Source organism: Cajanus cajan, chromosome 4, assembly GCF_000230855.2.
Source record: "Cajanus cajan strain Asha chromosome 4, NIPB_CcT2T_4, whole genome shotgun sequence".
NCBI classification, from domain to species: Eukaryota; Viridiplantae; Streptophyta; class Magnoliopsida; order Fabales; family Fabaceae; genus Cajanus; species Cajanus cajan.
In genome coordinates, this window is record NC_138520.1 from 8,784,236 (window position 1) to 8,805,608 (window position 21,373).

Below are 21,373 nucleotides of genomic sequence, written 5' to 3' on the forward strand. Positions count from 1 at the left end.
AGTAAGAATTAGCGTAAAAACAGGTTGCAACAGTGAATGATAGTATCGTATGTAAGAGATTACAAATCTGGGACTCACTTCACAGTTAATAATAATGAGTGTCATGCATGATTGGGTGCCATTATTTTTTATTTTCCTTTCAACGAGTCCACAGCTCCTACCTTTTGCTTCATCCAGATCCCGTGCAAGTGTGCAACAAACAAACCTCACTCAACCACTCCAACACCCATAATTTTAAAAATCGGACCGGTCATCGAATCGGTTAAGGTACTGAGTCAGTGGGTCAGAGGTTGAACCGGTGGGTCACTAGTTGAACCGCATGACTCAGTTTTTATTTATTTTTATTAAAAAAATATTCATATTAAATATATTTTATACTTATAAATTTTAATAAATTTATATCTTATTTTAAATTTCAATTTTTCTATCTTATTTAAAATTATTTTTATTTTTATTTTGTAAAAAAATATATAAAAAGTTACCTGTTAAACTGTATATTAATACAAATTAAAAATATAAATAATATGTACATATATAATATGCTTGCAATTGATATCACAAAATAATATATGTAATATCTACATATATATTATATTATTAAATATATAATATAAAATTAATTACTATAAAAGTTATTTAAGTTGTATATTATATAAACAAATACATTAGAACAAGTAGTCATTGTTATATTTAATAAGAATCTTTGTTCTTCCATTAAGAAATTCAATTTTCATTATTATTTTTGTGGTTTATGGTCCCTTAAAAAAATTATAAAAAAAAAAAAAGTGATTGAACCGGTTTGACCCACCGGTTCACCGGTTGAACCGGAAAATTGACCGGTTCAATCCGGTTTGAAACGGGTCGACTGCATAACCGATCCAACTTAAGGTTCGGACCGGCTGGACCACCGGTTCCCGGTCCAACCGGTCCGACCGGCCGGTTCGGTCCGGTTTTTTAAACACTGCCAACACCAATACTAAGAAAAATTATTAGGAGACACGTAATAATGACTAAATTAATTGTTGGGATACAAACAAAATTTTATATCATTTAGATGAACATAAATTTATATATAAAATTATTTTTATTAATTAAAAAATTATTTAGGTAATGTCCAAAAATAAAATCGTGAGATATGAACCGTCCCAGTAAAAAAAAAAAAAAAGACAAAAGTGAAAAAGTAACCCTAAACATGATAATTAACATTCCACGTGCATTTTCCTTTAATTTACGTGGCTCTCGTCATAACCGTTACCACGAGCGAAAGAGAGAGAGAGGGTAATGAAGAGGCAAAGCAGCGCGGTGTCGCCGTCGTCGTCGCGGCGAGAAACGGCGCCGGAGAAGATCCAGGCGAAGACAATCGGGTGCATGTCCGGCATTCTCCACTTCATCTCCAGCTCCAATACGCGTCGCTCTCGCCGCTTCCTCACGTTCGGTGCGTTTCGCGTTTCGCGTTTCCCAGGGCCCACACCATATCTCTTTCGTTTCTTTCTCGACAGATTTTAGTCACACAATATTCTTTTCCTTTGTCCTTATTCTCAGGAAGGAGCCAGACTAAGAATTCCGATTCCGCCGCCGCCGCCGCAAATTCGCGCTCCGAGAATGCGAAGGCCGCCGCGTGCGACCGCCGGCTGTCGCGCGAGGCGCCGAGGAGTCCGACGTTGCCGGCGGAGATTCGCCGCTCCAGTCCGAAGTCGCCGCCGGAGGAGCGGCCGGCGCTGGTGGCGAGGCTGATGGGACTGGAGGCGCCGCCGGATACGGTGGCGGAGAAGAGGCAGAAGCTGCTCGGGGCTTTGCAGAGGTGCGACGAGGATCTCAAGGCGCTGAAGAAGATTATCGAGGCCGTGCGTTTGACCGATCCGACGACGCCGGCGGTGGTTTGCGGTGGCTTTGAGGATAAATGCAGGACGGTTTCGGAGGTGAAGTGTTCGGTTGTTAACGTGGAGCAGCAACAACCGAGTCCGGTGTCTGTGCTCGACGAGTTCACTCGTTCGCCACTCAGTCCGAGTTACCACTCCGGACGGCATTCATTTGGTAAGCGTCCTTTGGTTTTTTTCTCATCAATTTTTTTATTAAATTAATTTAAATTTTTAATTCGGGTTTAATATGGCCATTGAAAACGCGTTTTAATTGCCTGCCTACAAATTCTGGTGAAGTCCACTATAATTGAATTTCTCTTTATTTTAATTATTATACCATAGATGCTAGTCTTTTTTCAAGACATGCTTATAATAAAGTAGCTTAATTATACTTTTGCATAATTAATTAATTACACATTCTGCATGAACTCATGAAGTATCATTTGCTTCGTTCATTGCGAATCAATAATTAATGAACTTTAATACTTGCAAATTTTGTTAACATTTTGCAAGCAAACTAGTTTTAGTTTTGGATAATACACAGTCCATTTGTTTTGTAGTGAATTTGGGTGGTAGGAACTAGGAAATAGGAAAGAAAGAAAAAAAAAAGTGATAGTAATTAGAAATTGAGTGATGATATACTCTTATTCTTTTTAAGTGTATGAAGAAATAAAGGAAGCGAGAGAATTTGATAAATATAATAAATCACATGATGGAAAAAGAGATTAGAAGAAAAATAAAATGGATATGAAATGTAAACGAAAGTATGATGTATCTTCCTAAGTAATATGATAAAAGAAAAATGAGATGGAAGAGAAATTTTCAAGGGATTTTATAATAACTCTAGTTTTAGGTGTTACTTATGCGCCTTCAATATTCCTTGTTACTGTTAGTAGCCTTTTTATTATTATTTTTTTGTGTGGTTCTTTAACAATAAGAAATAGGATTTAAATCAGTAGATGATTACCACTTTAAATTGATTTTCATCTCATCTTTTGCACATTTTTTAAGTTGATGTGTCAATTTTCAAAAAAGTACTTTTTTTCTTCCTTTAGTTAGGTATGAAATGACTAAAGTAGAAAAAGAGCGGGCACGGATAATTAATATTCTTCGTTGTTATATTTTGGATTAATAGCAAAATTATTTTCTTTTTAATGTTTGAGATCAGTAGTAAGATTATGCGAAGACAAAAGTAGAGTTTAAGTATTATTAAAATTAATATTTACGTAGCATATATATGCCGATTAGAAAAAACTTAAGTCATTTTGTGAAAGCACATTCACAATCCCTAAGCTGGAAAGAGCCATTGTTTGTGATTAACTTTGATGGCTTTGAAGGAATTACTTATCCAAGAGACAATGATCTCTGATCGAAAAGCACAAGCTGGCACTATCCATGATTTTTAGGATTCCTAGATTGAAATCATAACTTATTGTATTTCACATCATCATGACCAACATAGTGGGAGACAAATTAATTTCTTCTTACCTCTGCAATCATCCTGCACCCATTTAAACATAAAGTGATCCACAGCCATCTGTTAGGATGGAAACAGTGAATAATTACACTATTCCAAATGTTCTTTCTATGTACCTTTCACCATACATATGTAACATTTTCCATATTCTCAATCCATCAATTACTATGCGTTTATAACTAGAAACGAAAATCAAATTAAGAAGCCCAAACGATGCCTCTTTTTTTCTTCCTCGGATCCAAAATAATAAAAGTAATAAATTGTGGTACTTTGGTGGATGGACCTTGGACCACAATTTGTACCCTAGAGACTATGCCTCATGTCTTGAGGCAGTCAAAAGATATTCAAAAGAAAAAGGAGGGTGGAGAGAGAAAAGAAGACACCTATCTTTGGAGCTTTACCTGCCACTGGCCATGCAGAAACACACTTTTTCAGGGATTTGTTAATTTATAGCCCCACCCACCCACCTCTCTCCCCCAACAACCAAGAGCGCACGCAGGTACTAAACTGCTGCAGCTACATCCATGCGGGTTGAGGATAATATTGCCTTCCCTCATTGTGTTTTTGGAAGATATCACTGCAGCCACCTCCAATTGTGCTGTAGAAAATGTACATTCGTATTTATTGATTAAATAGCACATTAATAACACATTTCCTTCCTTTCAAAGTATTTTTTGTTTAATGTAATGTACACAATTTTAAATATTATGAATTACACTCATTATTATGGTAAAATAGCATTTTTAACTAGAATATCCTTGTTAATAAAGCTAAAATGTATTCTAATAAGGCTACTTTTTTCTTTTTTAAGTACTTTCTTAATTAAACTTGCATATTTTTTAAACAAACTAAAATTTATTGGGTAATTTGGAAGAGAGAGAATGCATTTCAAAGGAATTAAAAAGTTAAACTAAAATCTTATTATGAACGATCAATATTAAAATGCACAATTTATGTAAAAGTCATGATTTTTTTTTAGTAGTCACAACACATTAAATCTTAACCATCCATATATAGTTATATCATCTAAATTTACTTTTTACACTCTTATATTAAAATACTCTAACTCGCTAGATATGACTCTTTCAATTAAAAATATAATGATAAATTGAAAACAAATTATATAATTTCCTAGTTAATTTATGTTAGTTATTTATCTGCATTAGTTAATTTTTCTATTATTTAAGTATCTGTTCAAATTCATTCATTTTAATATAACTCTTATTCTCTTCTTTTCTTTTCCTCTGAAAATCACTCTCCATAACTTATAAAAAAATATTAAAAATAACTAACCTCTAGAATTTGTTTTATTTTTAAATTATCTAATATGTTTTTTTATATATAAATATTTATTTAGAAAAACATAAATAAAAGTAGCCCATATAGTTTCCAAAATATATATGTATGATGAATGTAATCCAACAATGCTTGGCATACCTAATCTTAAGCATTAGAGTAGAAACTATTAAATATATCCATAACATGATGTACTTGTGTTTTGTGTATCTATCTATAATCGATTAAAACTTAATATGACTAACGTGGATGATGATGGCATTAATTTCCGTGTGCAGCGCGAATTCAGCATCAGAAGCAGCAGTTGTTAAGGAAGCCAGGAGAGGAAGAAATATACGTCTATGAGAGAATGGGAAGCGAATCAGTGAATAAGAAAGTGAACGAGGAAGATGATTTGGGCATCTGGAGTAGCAAAGCCATGATAAAAAGTGTGGATGAAGTGTGTAGAGACGTTGCTTGGGGAGAAAAGAGAGAGGTTGGAAGAATTGGGTTGGCTTTGCAGGATTATATCTACAGGGATTTGATTGAAGAAATTGTTAGAGAATTAGGATGCTTTTACACTCTGCCTTTTGAGGCCTGTAAGAGAAGACTATGCTTCTAAGCTATACATTGCATACATGCTCATAATTATTCTCTTCTTTTTTACTTTTCCCTCCTTTTCTGTTCTCCCAGTTAAACTTATATTGGCTTTACAAATTACATTGAACTCGTGCATCAAAATGTGCAATTTTTATTATTACTTATTTATAAAAATTCTATTTTAATTTAAATAAATTACTTATTTTTAATTTGAGTTAAAAAAGAGTATTCACACTATAAGTTTTATAAAAAAGTAATTTTACCATAACATAGTTGTATAATGTTCTCGGTTTATTCTAACTTGTATTTAATCCATCTATGTCATTTAATTTTTACATTTACGAAAAATAAAAGGTAAATAAATATAAAAGATGTTGTACTTTAAAATTAAAGTACAAGCATTCAAATAAAGAAGTCGCGTGCATAATAAAATTTTCCTTATTCATGTAATATATTTCAAATAAATAAGTAAAAATGACATAGATGACGTTAAATAAAAGAATAAATTTAAATGGTTTAAATAAGTTTTTGATAAGTCATATTTGAGTTTAGTTTTTTTTTTATTTCTAAAATTTAAAAGTGATTATTTTTATCTTCCTAATTTAAAAATAGTCCACCTTAGGTATTGAAGGTTTTTATTTGATATTTTTTACTCTCTAATATAATAACAACTAAAAGTGAGTTATTTTAAATTATTGGAACAAAAATAACTACTTTAAATTTGAGAGAGAAAAAACACTACATTTGAGAATATAAAAAGATATTAAGTTAATTTAAATTTAGAAAAAAGTATGTTTTGTTTTGAAAATGGTCATATTTGGTTAAGTCCTTTTACTTTTATTAGTTAGAATTAAATCCAATTTCTCTCATGTTTTATAATATATTTATATTAGGGATGAAGCAAACGATCCATAACTTCACCATAAATCTTTAAAAATGTTGGTGGTTAGCTCTAGATTAGCCTGAAATCATGTCTTCCTCTAATTTAAACTTTTTTCTAACAAAAACAAAGAATAAAATATTTTTTAGTTCTTCTAAAATTTTGTAAGTTTGATTTTAGTCCTAATTTTGTGATCCTATTCTAACCCTCTTTTTTTTTTTTTTTTTTTTTTTGTAAATAATGATGAATAAACTAAAAAGAAAGAGAATTATATAGTCGTAGAAATTGCAGTCTCATAGCATCAACATAAAGAAGTGGTTTCAAGTCATTAGGAGGGGATTCCAATTTAGATACCTATAACTATAATTTGAACCTAGATTAGCCAAAAAAAAATCAGGACACTTATTACTCTCAAAGTATGATGCAACCTAACATTCCAATCTCTAGCTAACAACTCTTGAATATTCTGCCTATTTTAGTCCCTTTTAATTTGGAAGAACATTATTTTGATATTCAAAGTAGTTTAAATAACATTTTATAACCATTTTTTAAGTGCATCTAAAGTACTTGGAAGATTAAAAGTGATGCATTTTTAAATTAAAGTGATTAAATAGGATGAAATTTTTTTTGAGAAACTAAAACAAAATTTCGATAATTCTAAAGAGACTAAAACTATATTTTACCTTTAAATTTATTATATTGATAAAAAAAGTTAAATTATATTTTTAGTCTTTTATATATCTTATTTTTTAGATTCATTTTGTTCTTTTTATCTTTTATATTTGGATCAATTTGATCATTATTTTAAAATAATAATCCTTTTCAATTTTTTGATATGATTTTGAATCTATTACAACTAATTCAAGACATGAAACTTGTAACATTAAATTTACCTATATGAAAATTATAAAATTCAATTTATGTCTGAATCCTAAAGGAATATAAAACTTGTAACCTCATATGAAAAATATATTTTACGAACAACTAAAAGATAACATGAAATAATATTTTTGAATTTTTTGATTACTTTTTGAACTTATTTTTATGTGATATTTACCATGTTTATAACATTTTTTTTATTTAAACTTTAATTGCATTCAATAGTTTTCATATAAATAAATCTAACAACACAAGTTTTAAGTCTTGAATAAGTCAAAAAATTATTCAAAATCATGTTTTAAAATTGAAAACAATCATTATTTTAAAATGATAAAATTGACTCAAATTTAAAAGATAAAGGATAAAACTGAAACTAAAAGAATAAGATAAATGACTAAAAATATAATTTAACCTAAAAAAAATTTCTTCTAATTTATTAGTTATTTTACTATAATTTTACAACTTAAGTTTTATAGTCTAAGATTAAATTAAAAATGTCTCGTGGAAATAAAGAAAATAAGAAAATTTTCTACTCCCTGCATTGTGAGTGTAAGTCGCATTCAAAGGAGATAAGAAGTTAAAGAAAACATAAATAATGGACCAATTTAGAAAATAAATAAAATGAGAGCTTATAAGCTACGAATTCTTGATAGAATTCATTGAAAAACAAGACTGTGCTACTTGTAAGATTTCTATCATAGATCACATAGAAGACTAAGATCAATATTGGGCTGACATCAAAAGCAAGAAATTTCACTAAAGCCAAATTTTGCTCAAGCCAAAAAAATTCTCACTTAATCCAAATTTGGGTCAACAATAAGTGTTTGAAACCATATAAGAAAGAAAGAAAAAAAAGTGACAAAAGTTAAAAATCCACTTATGTTAATTTACAATTTTAATATCTTTATTTTTTTATAGTTTATATTATATTAATTTGATATTTTTATTCTATATGTAAACTTATTATTAATAGACATTGTTATATTTTATTAAAACTTAAACTTAAATATTATATTATACATGTAAACATTAAATGTTAAAAACTTATAAATATTTTATTTTAATTTTGTGTTATAAAATTAGAATATCATATTTATTTAATAGTAATTTTGTGTTGATAATAATTATTATTAATTTATTAATATTGGTTTGATAATAATTACGATGATTAATTTATTAAAATTTTGTATCTAAGTATTGTTCGCTTTGGCGTTCGTTGGGCCGTCACGGTTTTGTCTTTTAAAAGACGGCTCAGTGTGTTAAGGAGGAAAGGTATTTATAAACTATCTTTAGCCTCGACTTCTATGTGATGTGAGACTTTTAGACATACTGGAATAGTTTCTTTTAATTCTTTAAGGCATGATATAATTTTTTAAAAAAAATTATAAAAATTATATATGTGTATATTATATTTATTTGAGAAGAGTTTTTGAAGGGTGAAAGGAGAAAAGTGAGTTCAATTTTATTTATGGTAAAGAAAGAAAGAAAAAAGTAAAAAGGTTTGGAGTTTGGAGGCATGGATATAATAAGAAGGAGAGGTATTGTCGGAATGAAAAGTTGGTTTTGTGGGGAAACAAGGCATTGAAAGAAAGAGCGCAATGGCAGATCAACTGAGCGACGAACAGATCTCTGAGTTCAAGGAAGCCTTCAGCTTGTTCGACAAGGATGGCGATGGTATGCTAGCTAATGCTATATATATTTGTTAATTTGGTAGCTATAGATCTGTGAAATAAATGTGTATGATATATGAATATGAATATGAATAGGTTGCATCACGACGAAGGAGCTCGGAACGGTGATGCGTTCGCTAGGGCAGAATCCGACGGAGGCAGAGCTGCAAGACATGATAAACGAAGTGGACGCCGACGGCAACGGGACCATCGACTTCCCGGAGTTTCTCAATCTCATGGCTCGGAAGATGAAGGACACGGATTCCGAGGAGGAGCTCAAGGAGGCCTTCCGAGTCTTCGACAAGGACCAGAACGGCTTCATCTCCGCCGCTGAGCTCCGCCACGTCATGACCAACCTCGGCGAGAAGCTCACCGATGACGAGGTCGACGACATGATTCGCGAGGCTGATGTTGACGGCGATGGCCAGATCAACTACGACGAGTTTGTTAAGGTCATGATGGCCAAGTGATTCATGCTTCTTTCTTCTTTCTTCTTCTTTATATATTTAATCATACATTTCTTGTCATATTATAATATGTCACATCGCATAACACTCTAAGCTTAGTTAGAATCACATTCCACAGATCCAACATCAACAAAATCAAAATGAGAGGGAATCTGTGTGTGTATGAATAGTGATAGAAAGAGAAAATGTTTTTTTTAAGTATTTTTAAATATTAAATTTTTTAATTCCTTAATAATTAGCTTTCATTTTCCAAATCAACATAAAAGGAAGGATAATAAAGTAATTTGATTAATCGTTAATGCAATCATTAATAGTCTTTAAAATAACAATAATAACATATTGTTAAAGAAAAAGACTATTTGAAAGAAAAAAATAACCATTTGAATATTGTCTAAATAAAGAAAATATATAATTATCTCCAAAATAAATACTATAAAAAGAAAATAATATATTTATCTAAAAAGAGAAGAAAAAAATCTTGTTATGTTTCCAATAATTTAATACTATAAAAAAGAAATAATATTATTAAAAAAAATAACACTTGAATGCTATTATTTTTGCCGAGAAACTCTAAAAAAACCTAATATTAAAATATTATATATACTAAAAATATTTAAATTATATATATAAAAAATTGACAGATAAGGATAGAATGGAAGCATTTGTCTTATTTGATTGGGCTAAGAAATGGGGTGAAGAGAAATAATAGAACTTGCACGAAACATTTAACCCTATTGCTCACCTTTTTCATCTATATTCCACAACTAGAGAAGACAAATACTCACCACCACCTTGATAGAGGAACTTGTTGAAAGCCTCGTCAACTTTGTCAAACTTGACAGGGTATGTTTATAATAAAACAATGTGAACCTTGATATTTTAAAGTTAAATTTGTTAAAAATTACATTATTCCACAATTTGAACTTTGATATGAAATGATACAATCCAGCATGAATCTAAGTACGCACTTATAATCGTAATCTGTATGAAGTGCACTAAAATAAAATGAGGTAAATTACTAAGCTCGTTTAATAAACCTTTTACACTTGTTAAATTAAAATAAAAAGGTTGGTTAAATTGTTTGAACAAATGAAAAAATAAAAAACACAATCTCTTAAAACAATGTTTCTATGAATTACTTAAAATCCTCGCATTCATCTAGATTTTTTCTCCTTTTAGTTCATAACTTGGGTTCAACTTAAATCAATCCCCACACTTCTCTAACTTACATTCACCTAAGGATATAGCACAAGTTCAAATTCATCCATTTACTCCCAATGAAAATTACTCATTCATTATATAAAAAGCAGATGTTGAACCCGTCTTCCCAGGAGACATGTATCTCCACTCCCTCCCCTTTCTCTATCAAATTGTAAAAAAACTAAGCCAATAAAAAACTTCAACAATTTTAACAGTATAATCACAATCTTTTCAAACTTTTCTTTCTGGCGTCTATCTTCTTCTTGTCCACCTGAACCTTTGCCTGTCCACCTTCCTTCTTTTGGGGTGCACAAGCAGCAGACTTCACTGTAGCAGCGGTAGAACCACTAACAACTATCTTGGTCATAACAGCCGCTGCCTGATCCTGACTATTGCCTCTTGTTGCGGCGGTTACAGGAGCCGGCAATGGCAATGCAGCACTCGCCGGTGTGGTTTTGATGTCAGCACTATGCACCGAGGTGTTTGTCTGATCAACATTCAGGGCAGTTGTTGATTCGGATATAGCTCCGCTCTTAAACTTTGGCTTTGGTTTTGCATGGATTCCAGTGTAGAGCCTGCATGACATAAATGATAAAATTTATGCAACATAAATGATAAAATTTATGCATAAGGGGAAAAAATTTATTAATCAAGTAGATGGAGTATAGTAAAAGTAGCAAGCAGAAACTAGATCCTGAATCTCAAGCATTTATCAGACTCAAGAAAATTTTTACACACGAAAAACAATTTGAATTGATCAAAATTAGTTTAACCCCTTGCAAAAACATAAGCATTGATATGTCTACATCTCAATACATGAAATAACTGAAATTTCTAGTGAAGAGTAGAGCAGCTAATGAAACGAAGCTTCAATGAGACAGACCCTGTTTGTTTTAGTTTTCACTTTTCAACAGGGTAAAGAATTTGCTTATGAATCCTATGGCTGGGAACAAATTCAGTACGTGTCCCAATGTGAGAAACAAGGAAGAATGAACTCTTTTATCTCAAATACTGGTGGTGTTGGCCACGATTCAAAACAAACATGTTGATAGTCAAGCTCAGGAAGGTAACATAAGAGGGTGATAAGGAAAATCAAAAGTAGATAACATGGGTGTCCAGCTGATGAACTTTGGCAGATCACGGAAGACAATCAGCATTTTGAATAAAAAAAAAGTGGGGGGAAATCCTCAATATAGGTCTTGCTTCAAGTTTCAATAGTCACAAAAGATTCCAGAACAGGGTTATACAAAAGAAGAATGCTAATGAGTGTCCCACTGTCTAAGGAAGCAGAATATTTAGTGAAAAGGAACATGTTTATTATATTAAATAAAAAACACTAGTTAAAGACTTGCTTTCTTAAGCAATTGAAAGCATCTAAACCGTAGATTCTAAACCAAAGCTTCATAAGTTAGGCTACTCATTAGTAAGATTCTAAACTTAGTAAACACCCAAAGTTTCACATTAAAGTTTCATAATTCTGGTACAAGAATAACTCACAGGAATGGATCATTGGCTTAACTTACCTAGCATGTCTAGCATACTCGTCATAATTTTCAAGCAGCAGTTTGCCAGCCTGTTCATTTAGAGCTGATTCTGGAAATGGTTCAATCAATAGACACCTAACCACCTGTTCAAAATGGGAATCAATGTTAATAAATAGAAAGACCGAACAAGCAAAACATAACTAAATAAATCAAGAATATCTAAAGACTTACAATAAGAACATGTCGTAACCCAAGGCTAGGATTCCAGTCCTTTTTAAGAGTGTTCACACAAATCTCTCCATTGTTTGCGATATTAGGATGGAAAATCTTCGTCAAGAAAAAACCTAAAACATCAAATTGAATGGCTTCATAAGTTGAACAGCTTTGCAACATACAAAGGAATATATGTGATTCTGTAGGGTATATAAATTTCTTTTGGTAAAATAAATAATAAATTCCATCTAATAAAAAAGTTTCATAAAGAAAGAATAACCAAATTAAAATTCCAAAGCAAAAAACAAACAGTATTATTCTGTCTCAATAATGTAACTAGCATATTATAAAATGGTTCATATGGGGAGTCTAAACACACCTTTAGGTGGAGAATGCGGGAAATCATGCGACAGCAACAGCTTCATTCGGAAAACTCCATTCTCATAAGGTGTTCCAGCTGCAAAATTATATCACTCTGGCTCAGCTCGAGTTCTTTTTACCAAATACCAAATGCTCAATCATACAACATAAATATAATAAGTTACTTACCAGGGCCTTCAATGTCAGCAAATATTGTTGAAAAATCATCATCATTCACCACAACTTTAATGCCCTCGGGAGGGGATTCATCGAGACTTTTCAACTCCTTGGCAAGTTGCTTTATTACATTTGGTGGAAGATTTTCATTAGTGGCCTAAACCAAAAACAGCATATTAGTAAAATGTAGGAATATTAAACACCCACCAAAATGGAATACAATAACCACAGCATATATGTTGAATATGACATGGTAGATTGATGGCACATGATCTGTATTAACATAACTCTAGTCATATCCATATGAGCATAAAAAAATGCATACCATCGGCACAAAGGCTTTTTGATTTTGTTGTCTCTAAGGAGGAATGGTCCTTCCCAAAATGAATTCTCAAATTTGCTGATCAGATCAAAGGATGCAGCCAAACCAAAAGAAAACTGCCTGCAGAGTTTTTTTTTTTTTAATTTTTTTTTTATCACAAATGAGTAAGTTATATATATGAGTATTGTAAGCTCAACTTACTGTATTATGCACAAACAACTGATACAAATAAGAAAATGTACTACAATCTACAGTAGAAGGAAGTAGTGGCCGTAAAATAGCCATTCACGGTTAGCTGTAAGGAAAATCATGAATAAGAATCTAAAATAACCCAAAGTAATCTTTTGTATGAAAACCAATAACCCATTTCCCAACTATTTCCATGAGAAAAACAACAAAACTCAAATAATCAACAGTAAGTAGTGAATCAAATTCATTTTGCACAAAAATATAATAATAACCCCCACACACATAATAAAAAGTTGGAGAATTTGTGCCACAATTGCAAGGAAACACCCAAATAGATTTTATTTTTTTCAAAAAAACCAAACAGCAACAACTAAAATAGAAACTCCGAATCTGAATTATTTCATTTACCACAAAACCCTAGATATACACAAAACCAAAAAACAGAACTTTTGCAGTTCAGCCAACAAAAAAACACGGCTTGTAAATTGAAAAACCTCTTTTTTGAATTAAAAACAAAAGAAAGCTAACTATACCGACAAAACCCTACTGAGCAAAATGAAACCCCCAGAATCTCAATAATCCTAAATTAACACGAAACAAATCACTCACAAAGACTTTTAACTTGTTGGGTTGGAAAATCATCATTCACACACAACACACGATTTTTTTCAAATTAAAAATTGGGGTGTCATCAAAACCTCCAATTCAACACAGATTTTAACCCAAAATAAAAAAATTGAATGAAACCCAGAACAAATGAAACCCAGATGAAGATTCACCTGCACAGAACAGAAGAAACTTTCAAGGGTGCGAAATGAGAGAGAAGAGAGTGAGAGAGAAGAGAGAGAGCGATCCCTCCTTGGAATGAATGAATGATTGATTGGTGGAACTTTGAAACAGAAAAATTTAATATTTATTTTTAAAGTGGGAATTACAATGGAGACGCCATTAATTAATTAATTTTAAAAAATAAGGTTATTTTATGGATTTGGATATTGTACTACTGATTAATCAAATCATTAATTGATTAATCCTAAATTAGGTTTAAAAATTAGTATTATTTTGAAAAGACGTGATGCATAGTCCAGATCTCCTGAATTTGTAGACGTTGGATTCTTGGTGTCTACCTAAAATGGACGAATGTTCCACGCGCTCTGGGTGAACGTGAATCACACATTCTGTTTAGCACCGTATGATTGATTAACGGTACAATGTTTTCAAAATAAGAAAAAATCAATTTTAAATCTTCTCTTTCTTTTTATAATAAGTATTAAATGTATTTTATGTTTTTAAGATAATATTAAATGCATTTATTTTTCATTTAATATTTTTATAAAGTAATAGGTAAAAATTCTTAATATCTTTAAAATAGTATTAATTGTATTTATAATTGTTAAAATATTAATGGCATTTATAATTATTCAAAAAAATTAATTTCATTTATTTTTAATTTAATATTTTGTATCAAATAATTAAAAAAAATTATTAAATAATATAATAATAATATTACCTATAGAGAAAATGTAAACATTTAATAATAATAATAATAATAATTCCTCCATTTTTTTATAATCATTATTTAAGATTATTTCACACAAATTTAAAGATGTAATAAATTTTTTTCTATTTTCTATAAAATAATTTTACTATTTTTTATTATATATATATAATAAATACATATTAGTTGTAATGTGAAAAATAATTAAAAATTATTTTATTTAGGATATAATTAATAATGCAATAATTAATGTTACCTTGAATTTTAAAAATAAAAAATAAATAAAAATAAAATTTAATTAAAAAATGACTAGTAAAAGAAATAGATGAAGTATTAATTACTTATTTTTCATTCATATCATTGATAATATTCTTTAAAAGAAAAGTAATTATTGTATAACAATCATTTCTAGTAAATAGGGATGAAAATAGGTAAATTTGTAAATAAGAGATCTATGGTCTGACCTATTTAAAGTTTAACTTCAATTATTTAATAAAAAAAACATATTTTAAGTTTTTAAATATTTATTTTAAAAGGTTGAACTTAGCTTTACAAAAAAAATTGTTAGATGTAATAAATCAACCTATTTATCAATAAAATAAAAATATATACATATTACATTATTAATAATATAATTAAATAAATAAATTTATAATACAAAAAATTAAATTTTCAATATTTTTAACATTTACGCTAACAACATTTTCGTCTGCTTCTTTCATCTTCATGATTAATTATTTAAAATATTTTAAATGAGATATATGAAATATTTATTTTTTTTAAAATATTATCTTCTTTTATCGCATCATATGCACGATAGTGTACATGAGTATGATATATATGAATTGTCACTCTTACTTTAGTTTTTATTTTTATTTTAAAATAATTTTTAATAATAATAATAATAATAGAGTAAAATATTTGTTTATCATGCAAATTAAAAAAGACTCATATGCATATAAGTCAAACTTATACTTTAATTTTATAAAACATATTTAACTTGTATATTCATGATAAAGACTCTCTACCTAAAATTTCAAGTGCGGGGTTTTAGGGGCCTCTCTTTTATCTACGTCAGGCACAGGTTATGTAGCACTAGGTGTGGATAAGATAGAAAGTTACTTGCTCGAATGATGTTGGGAGCTAGGTGTGCATGTTGGGAGCTAGTTGTTGAATGGAAAGTTTTTGATTGGTTGATGAATTGTTGGATATAAGTTGAGTAGATTAAACTATTGCATGTCGTAAGTTGCTTAATGTTGATTATTATTATTATTATTATTATAATATATTGATATCTTAGGATGATTAAAGATGGTTGATGGTTGTGTAGATATGATGAATTTGCATGATGTTGTTGAGTTGTTAAGATAAAGAATGTTGAGAATGTTTTAGGCATGGTGTTGGCCAACCTAGAAATAGAGGAGAGGTTACTTTAAAGTTGCGAATCCCATTATGTTGATATTGTGTTATAGTGCTTTAAGAGCCCAACTTTGTTGAAAATCCTTCTTGGAAAGTTGAGCCTTAAGGAGGACAGTTGAGTGATAAGTGTCAATTTTACCTAAATGATTTAACTCTTTTGAAACTTATTTAACTAGTTTTGAAAGAAATTTGTGTTTTATCCCTAAACTATTACAAAATTCAAAAGTGTTATTTAAATTAGTTAGTTTATAGAAATTTGATAGAAATTTTACTTAAACTCTTACATGATTTAATGAAGATCCAAAGTCTCAAAAAACTCCAACTTGATTAGGTATTTGGAAAAGGGTTGAGCCCTTTTGAAAGGGTTGAGTCGTTTTCGAAAGGCTAAGACCTTCAAAGGCAAAAAATAAGATTTGAAACAGAGGTTAAATCACTTAGCTATTTTAAAAGGGCTTAGCCGATTGGCTCTACAAGGGTGCAAATTTTTGGTTTCCCTAGGGCTCAACAAATTCAAAAGGGCTTAGCTATTGAAATTGTTTCACCATGAAGAATCCTCCAAACTGCTCAGCTATTTGGAAAGGGATGTGCATATTACTCTCTCTCCTCCATACTCTGTTTTATTTTGTTGCACATATATAAGGATTTGGGAGGAGAAAGAAAAGGGGAACTATAGAGACTTGAGTGAAAATTACAGAGCAAGCAAGAAGTCCAAGAATTAGTTGGGAACCGAGTCTAGGATCTTTTTTTCTTTCTTATACACCTTCTCCACATATTTTGGATTAGCTCTCATCACAATGAATGGCTAACTTTTCTTGTTGTTTGGGTTGAACAATCTATATATATGTGTGTGTGTGTGTGTGTGTGTGATAATCTATTATCCAGTGTTAGTGATTTTGATTATGTTTTTAATGCTAAGGTGACTTGATCACTCATCTTTGAACTTTGATTTGGATTTTGGTTGGAAAACATTTTCTAAATCTGGTTTCGAATCAAATCTCCAAACAACTCTAAAGACTAGGAATAGATTTGGAGTTGTTAGTTGAACAAGTTCTTAAACTTAATGCAAGGTTTCTAATTTGATAAATAGAGGAGTCATTTATTGAGTTAGAGTCCTCATAATTTCTAAATGCAAGGAATTGATTTGGAATAACCTTAATGAACTCAATAACATTGGATGATAGAAATTATATATATATAGATAATCTTAGGAGAACATAAGGGTGAAATTAGTGAAACTCAACCCCAACAGTTTTTCATACTATTGTCTTCCCATGTGCTTTGTTTGTCATATTTTTGATGATTTCAAATATTGAACATGAAAAACATCACGCTTATGATATCTATGAATCTTTCTATTTTAAGTTTTTACTAGAATAACTGAAATTATAAGTATCTTCCAAGTCCCTAAGGTTTGACAACTCATACTCTTTTATATACTATAGTGACTTGGTAGGCTTGCCTAAAAAACTCATCATTGAATCTCCTCTAGGATCTTAGGTGGTACCGTGTGTGGGCAAAGTCGAGGCAGACGTGTATAAAGTGACCATAATAAACGGACAAGGTCAAGCTATATTGATTATGAGCGACAAACTGAGTAAAGTACAAAATTAAAAACTTAGTTCCTAACCGAATATCGGAAAGACATAGTATTTGGAGGATAATCGGTGGACTAATCTCATATGATACTTAGTTTAGCTAGCTAATGTCGTGGTAGGCTTATAACCAATTATTTTATCCTGATAGTAATACTATACTTCCTTATTTAAGTGGCTATATCCAAGAAACCAAGTTTTTGTGTTATGGATTGATATCCAATTTGTTGTTGATCTAGAAAGCCTAAAAAGACCACTTTGTGTTATTGGTTTGATAAGGTTAAGCCACTTAAATTGTTCACTCTATGATATAGGAGATCTCATAATTGAAATGCATGATGACACATCTAGTTGTTAAGTTGTATCTACTATGTTGTTGTGATGAACAATTTGAGTTATTGATGTAGTGATGCTCATATTGGTATTGTGTTGTAGTAGATTAAGTAACTCATGTTTATATATGCTGAAATGTGTTGTGATACTATATGTTGACAATGTTAAAGGTGCAATGAAGATGTGTTGATATATTAATGGTGTTGATGTTTCATGTAACACCCTAATTTTCACAAATTATATGAGAGCCCAAAGCCCAATAAGGGTGATTTAGTAGCCTAGAACGGGTCGTTCTAAAATACTAAAATTGCCTACAAATCTTAGTTGGGAACGGGGCGTTCCAAATTGGAATGCCCCCAAAAAGGCTTGTAACCCTAGTTGGAAACGGGTCGTTCTGGTTTAAGAACGTTTCGTTCCAAACATGGTCGTTATGGGTTAAAATGCAACCCCAGAACGGGTCGTTTCAGATTTGAGAATGGGTTGTTCTGGATGAGGATTTTACACATGATGAATGAGTCCAGAATGGGCCATTCTGGATTTGAAACGGGTCATTCCGGCCACTCCAGATGCCTATAAATAGCACTCTTTAGCACTCCCAAAAACATACTTTTCAGTTCTAACTTGTTTCAGTTCTGACTTCTTTTCCTTCTACATTCTCTGAAGACCGAGGGGAACCTAGAGGAGTAGACCAACCAGATCCTGCTTTAGTTTCAGCTACTGCTTATCGAGCTACGGGGGAAAATGGGAGATTTATGTGTAGAGTTACATGAGGGAATGGGTGGAGAAGAGTTCCTGTGGAATTTTTAATGATTTTATAATTGTTTCTGTTTGGAGAATTATTGGTATTATGAGATGTATGTGTTTAAGATTAGGAATATGTAAATAATTTGTAAAAATGATGATTTGGGAGAGAGAACGAAATTATAGAAAAGTGTCTGTGAGTTAGGTTTTTGAAAAATTGGGGGTTTTACTGTTTAAGTTAAGATTCTATTAAATTGGTGATTTAGTTGAGTATTATATTAATTTATAAAAGTTATTGTTAAATTATATGATAAAAATTGATGATCTAGATGTGGATTCATGGTGAATTGCTTGAGAGGTATGTGAACCACTATTTTGTGTGGACTTGTCCATTTTGTGTATGTGATATGGAATTGAGTTATGAAATGCGGTGTAATGTCTTGGCACAAATGCATATATTATATCTACCGTTTTAAGTATTAAATTGAAAATATGATGTGGCGAATGAGATATTATGACTTGATTGTTCAATTAATTATGATGTGAGTATGTTGACATGAAATGAGATGTTGTGTTGAATGTGAATATGATTGTGGCTCCTCACACTAATGACCAGGGATGGCACGACCCTTGGGTAAGTGATGCTACAAGGACGGCGTGACCTTGGCATAATGGGGGATGTGTGAGGCAATTAACATGTATCACTTATGTCAGATGTGGTGTGGCCTTGACATAGTATTAATTGTAAGATTTGTGTGGATTATGAATGTGAATATGATTGTGGTTCCTCACACTAATGACCAGGGATGGCATGACCCTTGGGTAAGTGATGCTACGAGGACGGCGTGACCTTGGCATAGTGTGGGATGTGTGAGGTAATTAACCAGTATCACTTATGTCAGATGTGGCGTGGCCTTGGCATAGTGTTAATTGCAAGATTTATGATGGATTGGTGTAATTGTGAATTGTGACATGAAATTGATGCATGATTGATAGAATTAGGACATATAGAGAGGGTTGTAAATATTTCATTAAGTGATGAGTTATGATGAGATTATGTTGTATTTTTTCCTTATGTGCTTTACATATAGATATTTTCTTTTCTCATCATATAATTTGTGGATGTTTTAGGTGAGAAAAATCTGGCTATGAGTGGCATTTAGAATGCCAACAGTTGAATTGTGGGTATGCTCTAATATTGTGACATCGGGGCAGAGGATTTCTAGGACATGGATTTTTATATGGATTTGAAGTTGTACTTATTATTTTGAAAACAATTTGTAAACTCTTAGGTTTTATTTTCATTTATTTTTGGATATTAAAGAACAATTATGAAAGTTTTATGTGAACCCTTTTTACCAACGTTAAAAAAAATTCGTTAGTTTTATTTACATTATTACAATATATGTGTTGGGGTAGTAAGGGTATCACATTTCATGTTGTTTATATGTTGTCTCTTTAAACTCTAGCTTACCTTTGTGTGTTTTCCATGTGATTTGGACTACGATGATCGTACTCAGTATGAGAGTAGAGTAGAGATAAATATGAGATATTGCAACTGAGGTGGCTATCTAAAGGATGGCAAGGTTGTTGATGTTTTTGGTACCACTTTTGTGTAGTACGTTGAATAAGAGTTGTTTGACCAACAACTTGAGTTACATAATTTACTTTTATTGGATTATTATATTTATATCACATTTGGTCATGTAGTGTTTCACTTTCACATGAATGATATATAGTACATATTCATTTATTAGTACATTTATAACTCTGAGTTTTAGTTGTTATCTGTTGTGAGTAGCTGTGTTGTTAGTGTATGGACTAGGCAAGTGGTTACATTGATGCTTTAGGAATCAAGTGTTAACCAAGTGATCTCAATAGGAAAGATGGTGGTGAATTGAGTTATAATTGAAAACATTGCACTCCAAAAATCCTTTAGTTGAGAATAATGTAATTTTATAAGAAGATGAAGAAAATTCTCAAAATGATTTAAATATTGAAAATCATATTTTAATGGATTAAATTATAGTAGTTAAAGAGAAAAGAGATAGAGAAAATGGTACCTTAATTAATTATGATTTTATCCAAATTGAGACCTACATCTAGTTCCCAAGTCACCCTTAAGATTACTAATTAATTCGAGTTCATAGTGCAACAAGCCTGTTACGTCAAATACATCTAACTTTTTGATAATATCGCCCAAAACACCACAATCTTCTACAACACTAGGAAGGCTAGAAAGAAGAAGAATGCAAATCAAGGTTCTAGAATTCCTCTCTCTACTATCTCTCTAAGATTTCTTAGGAAATAAACTTATGAAATTCAAGCCTTAAAGCAAATCTTATATATTATTCGTACAAGTCAACTTAGAACTATGCTTAGAGATACTCCTAAATAACTAAAACTCAAAAGAAAATCCTTAACTCCAAAGTTTCTTAAACATGAACATCAAATCACCACCACATATAATCATTGATAAAAATTAATAATAATTAAAACAAATGTGCAATGTTACACCTTTTAATCATTTTACCCTTATCTCTCTCTTTTATTTTTTTTGTTCTACACATGCGCATTACTACCATAATGGATTATGATATTCACATAAGCAGTTATAGTTCTACGTCAGTACATTTCAAAAAATTATAATCAATTATAATAAAAATATATAATTAGTTATAATTATGATTAGTTAATGTATTATTATGCTATAATCTTTTAAAAATTAACATAACATA

The 21,373-nt window shown here is 30.8% G+C and overlaps 3 protein-coding genes across 3 annotated transcripts; 2 read left to right on the forward strand and 1 right to left on the reverse strand.

The window, feature by feature from the left end:
• Positions 1-1,226: 1,226 nt before the first annotated feature.
• On the forward strand, positions 1,227-5,277 carry LOC109802862 (uncharacterized). Its single transcript, XM_020364269.3, has 3 exons — positions 1,227-1,435; positions 1,543-2,034; positions 4,911-5,277. Exons 1-3 carry the CDS (start codon positions 1,282-1,284, stop codon positions 5,231-5,233), a joined length of 969 nt encoding a protein of 322 aa, XP_020219858.2. The 5' UTR covers positions 1,227-1,281; the 3' UTR covers positions 5,234-5,277.
• A 3,164-nt stretch (positions 5,278-8,441) lies between these two features.
• Positions 8,442-9,192, forward strand: LOC109802110 (calmodulin). The gene is made up of 2 exons (XM_020363323.3): positions 8,442-8,644; positions 8,737-9,192. The coding sequence occupies exons 1-2, from the start codon at positions 8,569-8,571 to the stop codon at positions 9,108-9,110; spliced, it is 450 nt and encodes a 149-aa protein (XP_020218912.1). The 5' UTR covers positions 8,442-8,568; the 3' UTR covers positions 9,111-9,192.
• Positions 9,193-10,219: 1,027 nt separating this feature from the next.
• LOC109802108 (ubiquitin-conjugating enzyme E2 22) lies at positions 10,220-13,989 on the reverse strand. The gene is made up of 7 exons (XM_020363321.3): positions 13,832-13,989; positions 12,867-12,983; positions 12,554-12,698; positions 12,384-12,461; positions 12,023-12,135; positions 11,831-11,934; positions 10,220-10,882 (listed from the first exon to the last, which is right to left on the reverse strand). Exons 2-7 carry the CDS (start codon positions 12,867-12,869, stop codon positions 10,528-10,530), a joined length of 798 nt encoding a protein of 265 aa, XP_020218910.1. The 5' UTR covers positions 12,870-12,983; positions 13,832-13,989; the 3' UTR covers positions 10,220-10,527.
• Between the last annotated feature and the right edge of the window lie 7,384 nt (positions 13,990-21,373).

Excerpts from the sequence above, each read along its gene's own strand:
- LOC109802862 (XM_020364269.3), top strand. The coding sequence starts at position 1,282 with ATGAAGAGGCAAAGCAGCGCGGTGTCGCCGTCGTCGTCGCGGCGAGAA. Across the intron at positions 1,436-1,542 it reads TCGCCGCTTCCTCACGTTCG|GAAGGAGCCAGACTAAGAAT; the intron begins GTGCGTTTCGCG and ends CCTTATTCTCAG. Across the intron at positions 2,035-4,910 it reads CTCCGGACGGCATTCATTTG|CGCGAATTCAGCATCAGAAG; the intron begins GTAAGCGTCCTT and ends TTCCGTGTGCAG.
- LOC109802110 (XM_020363323.3), top strand. The coding sequence starts at position 8,569 with ATGGCAGATCAACTGAGCGACGAACAGATCTCTGAGTTCAAGGAAGCC. Across the intron at positions 8,645-8,736 it reads GTTCGACAAGGATGGCGATG|GTTGCATCACGACGAAGGAG; the intron begins GTATGCTAGCTA and ends GAATATGAATAG.
- LOC109802108 (XM_020363321.3), bottom strand. Across the intron at positions 11,935-12,022 it reads GGTTACGACATGTTCTTATT|GTGGTTAGGTGTCTATTGAT; the intron begins GTAAGTCTTTAG and ends CATTTTGAACAG. Across the intron at positions 10,883-11,830 it reads GAGTATGCTAGACATGCTAG|GCTCTACACTGGAATCCATG; the intron begins GTAAGTTAAGCC and ends TATGTCATGCAG.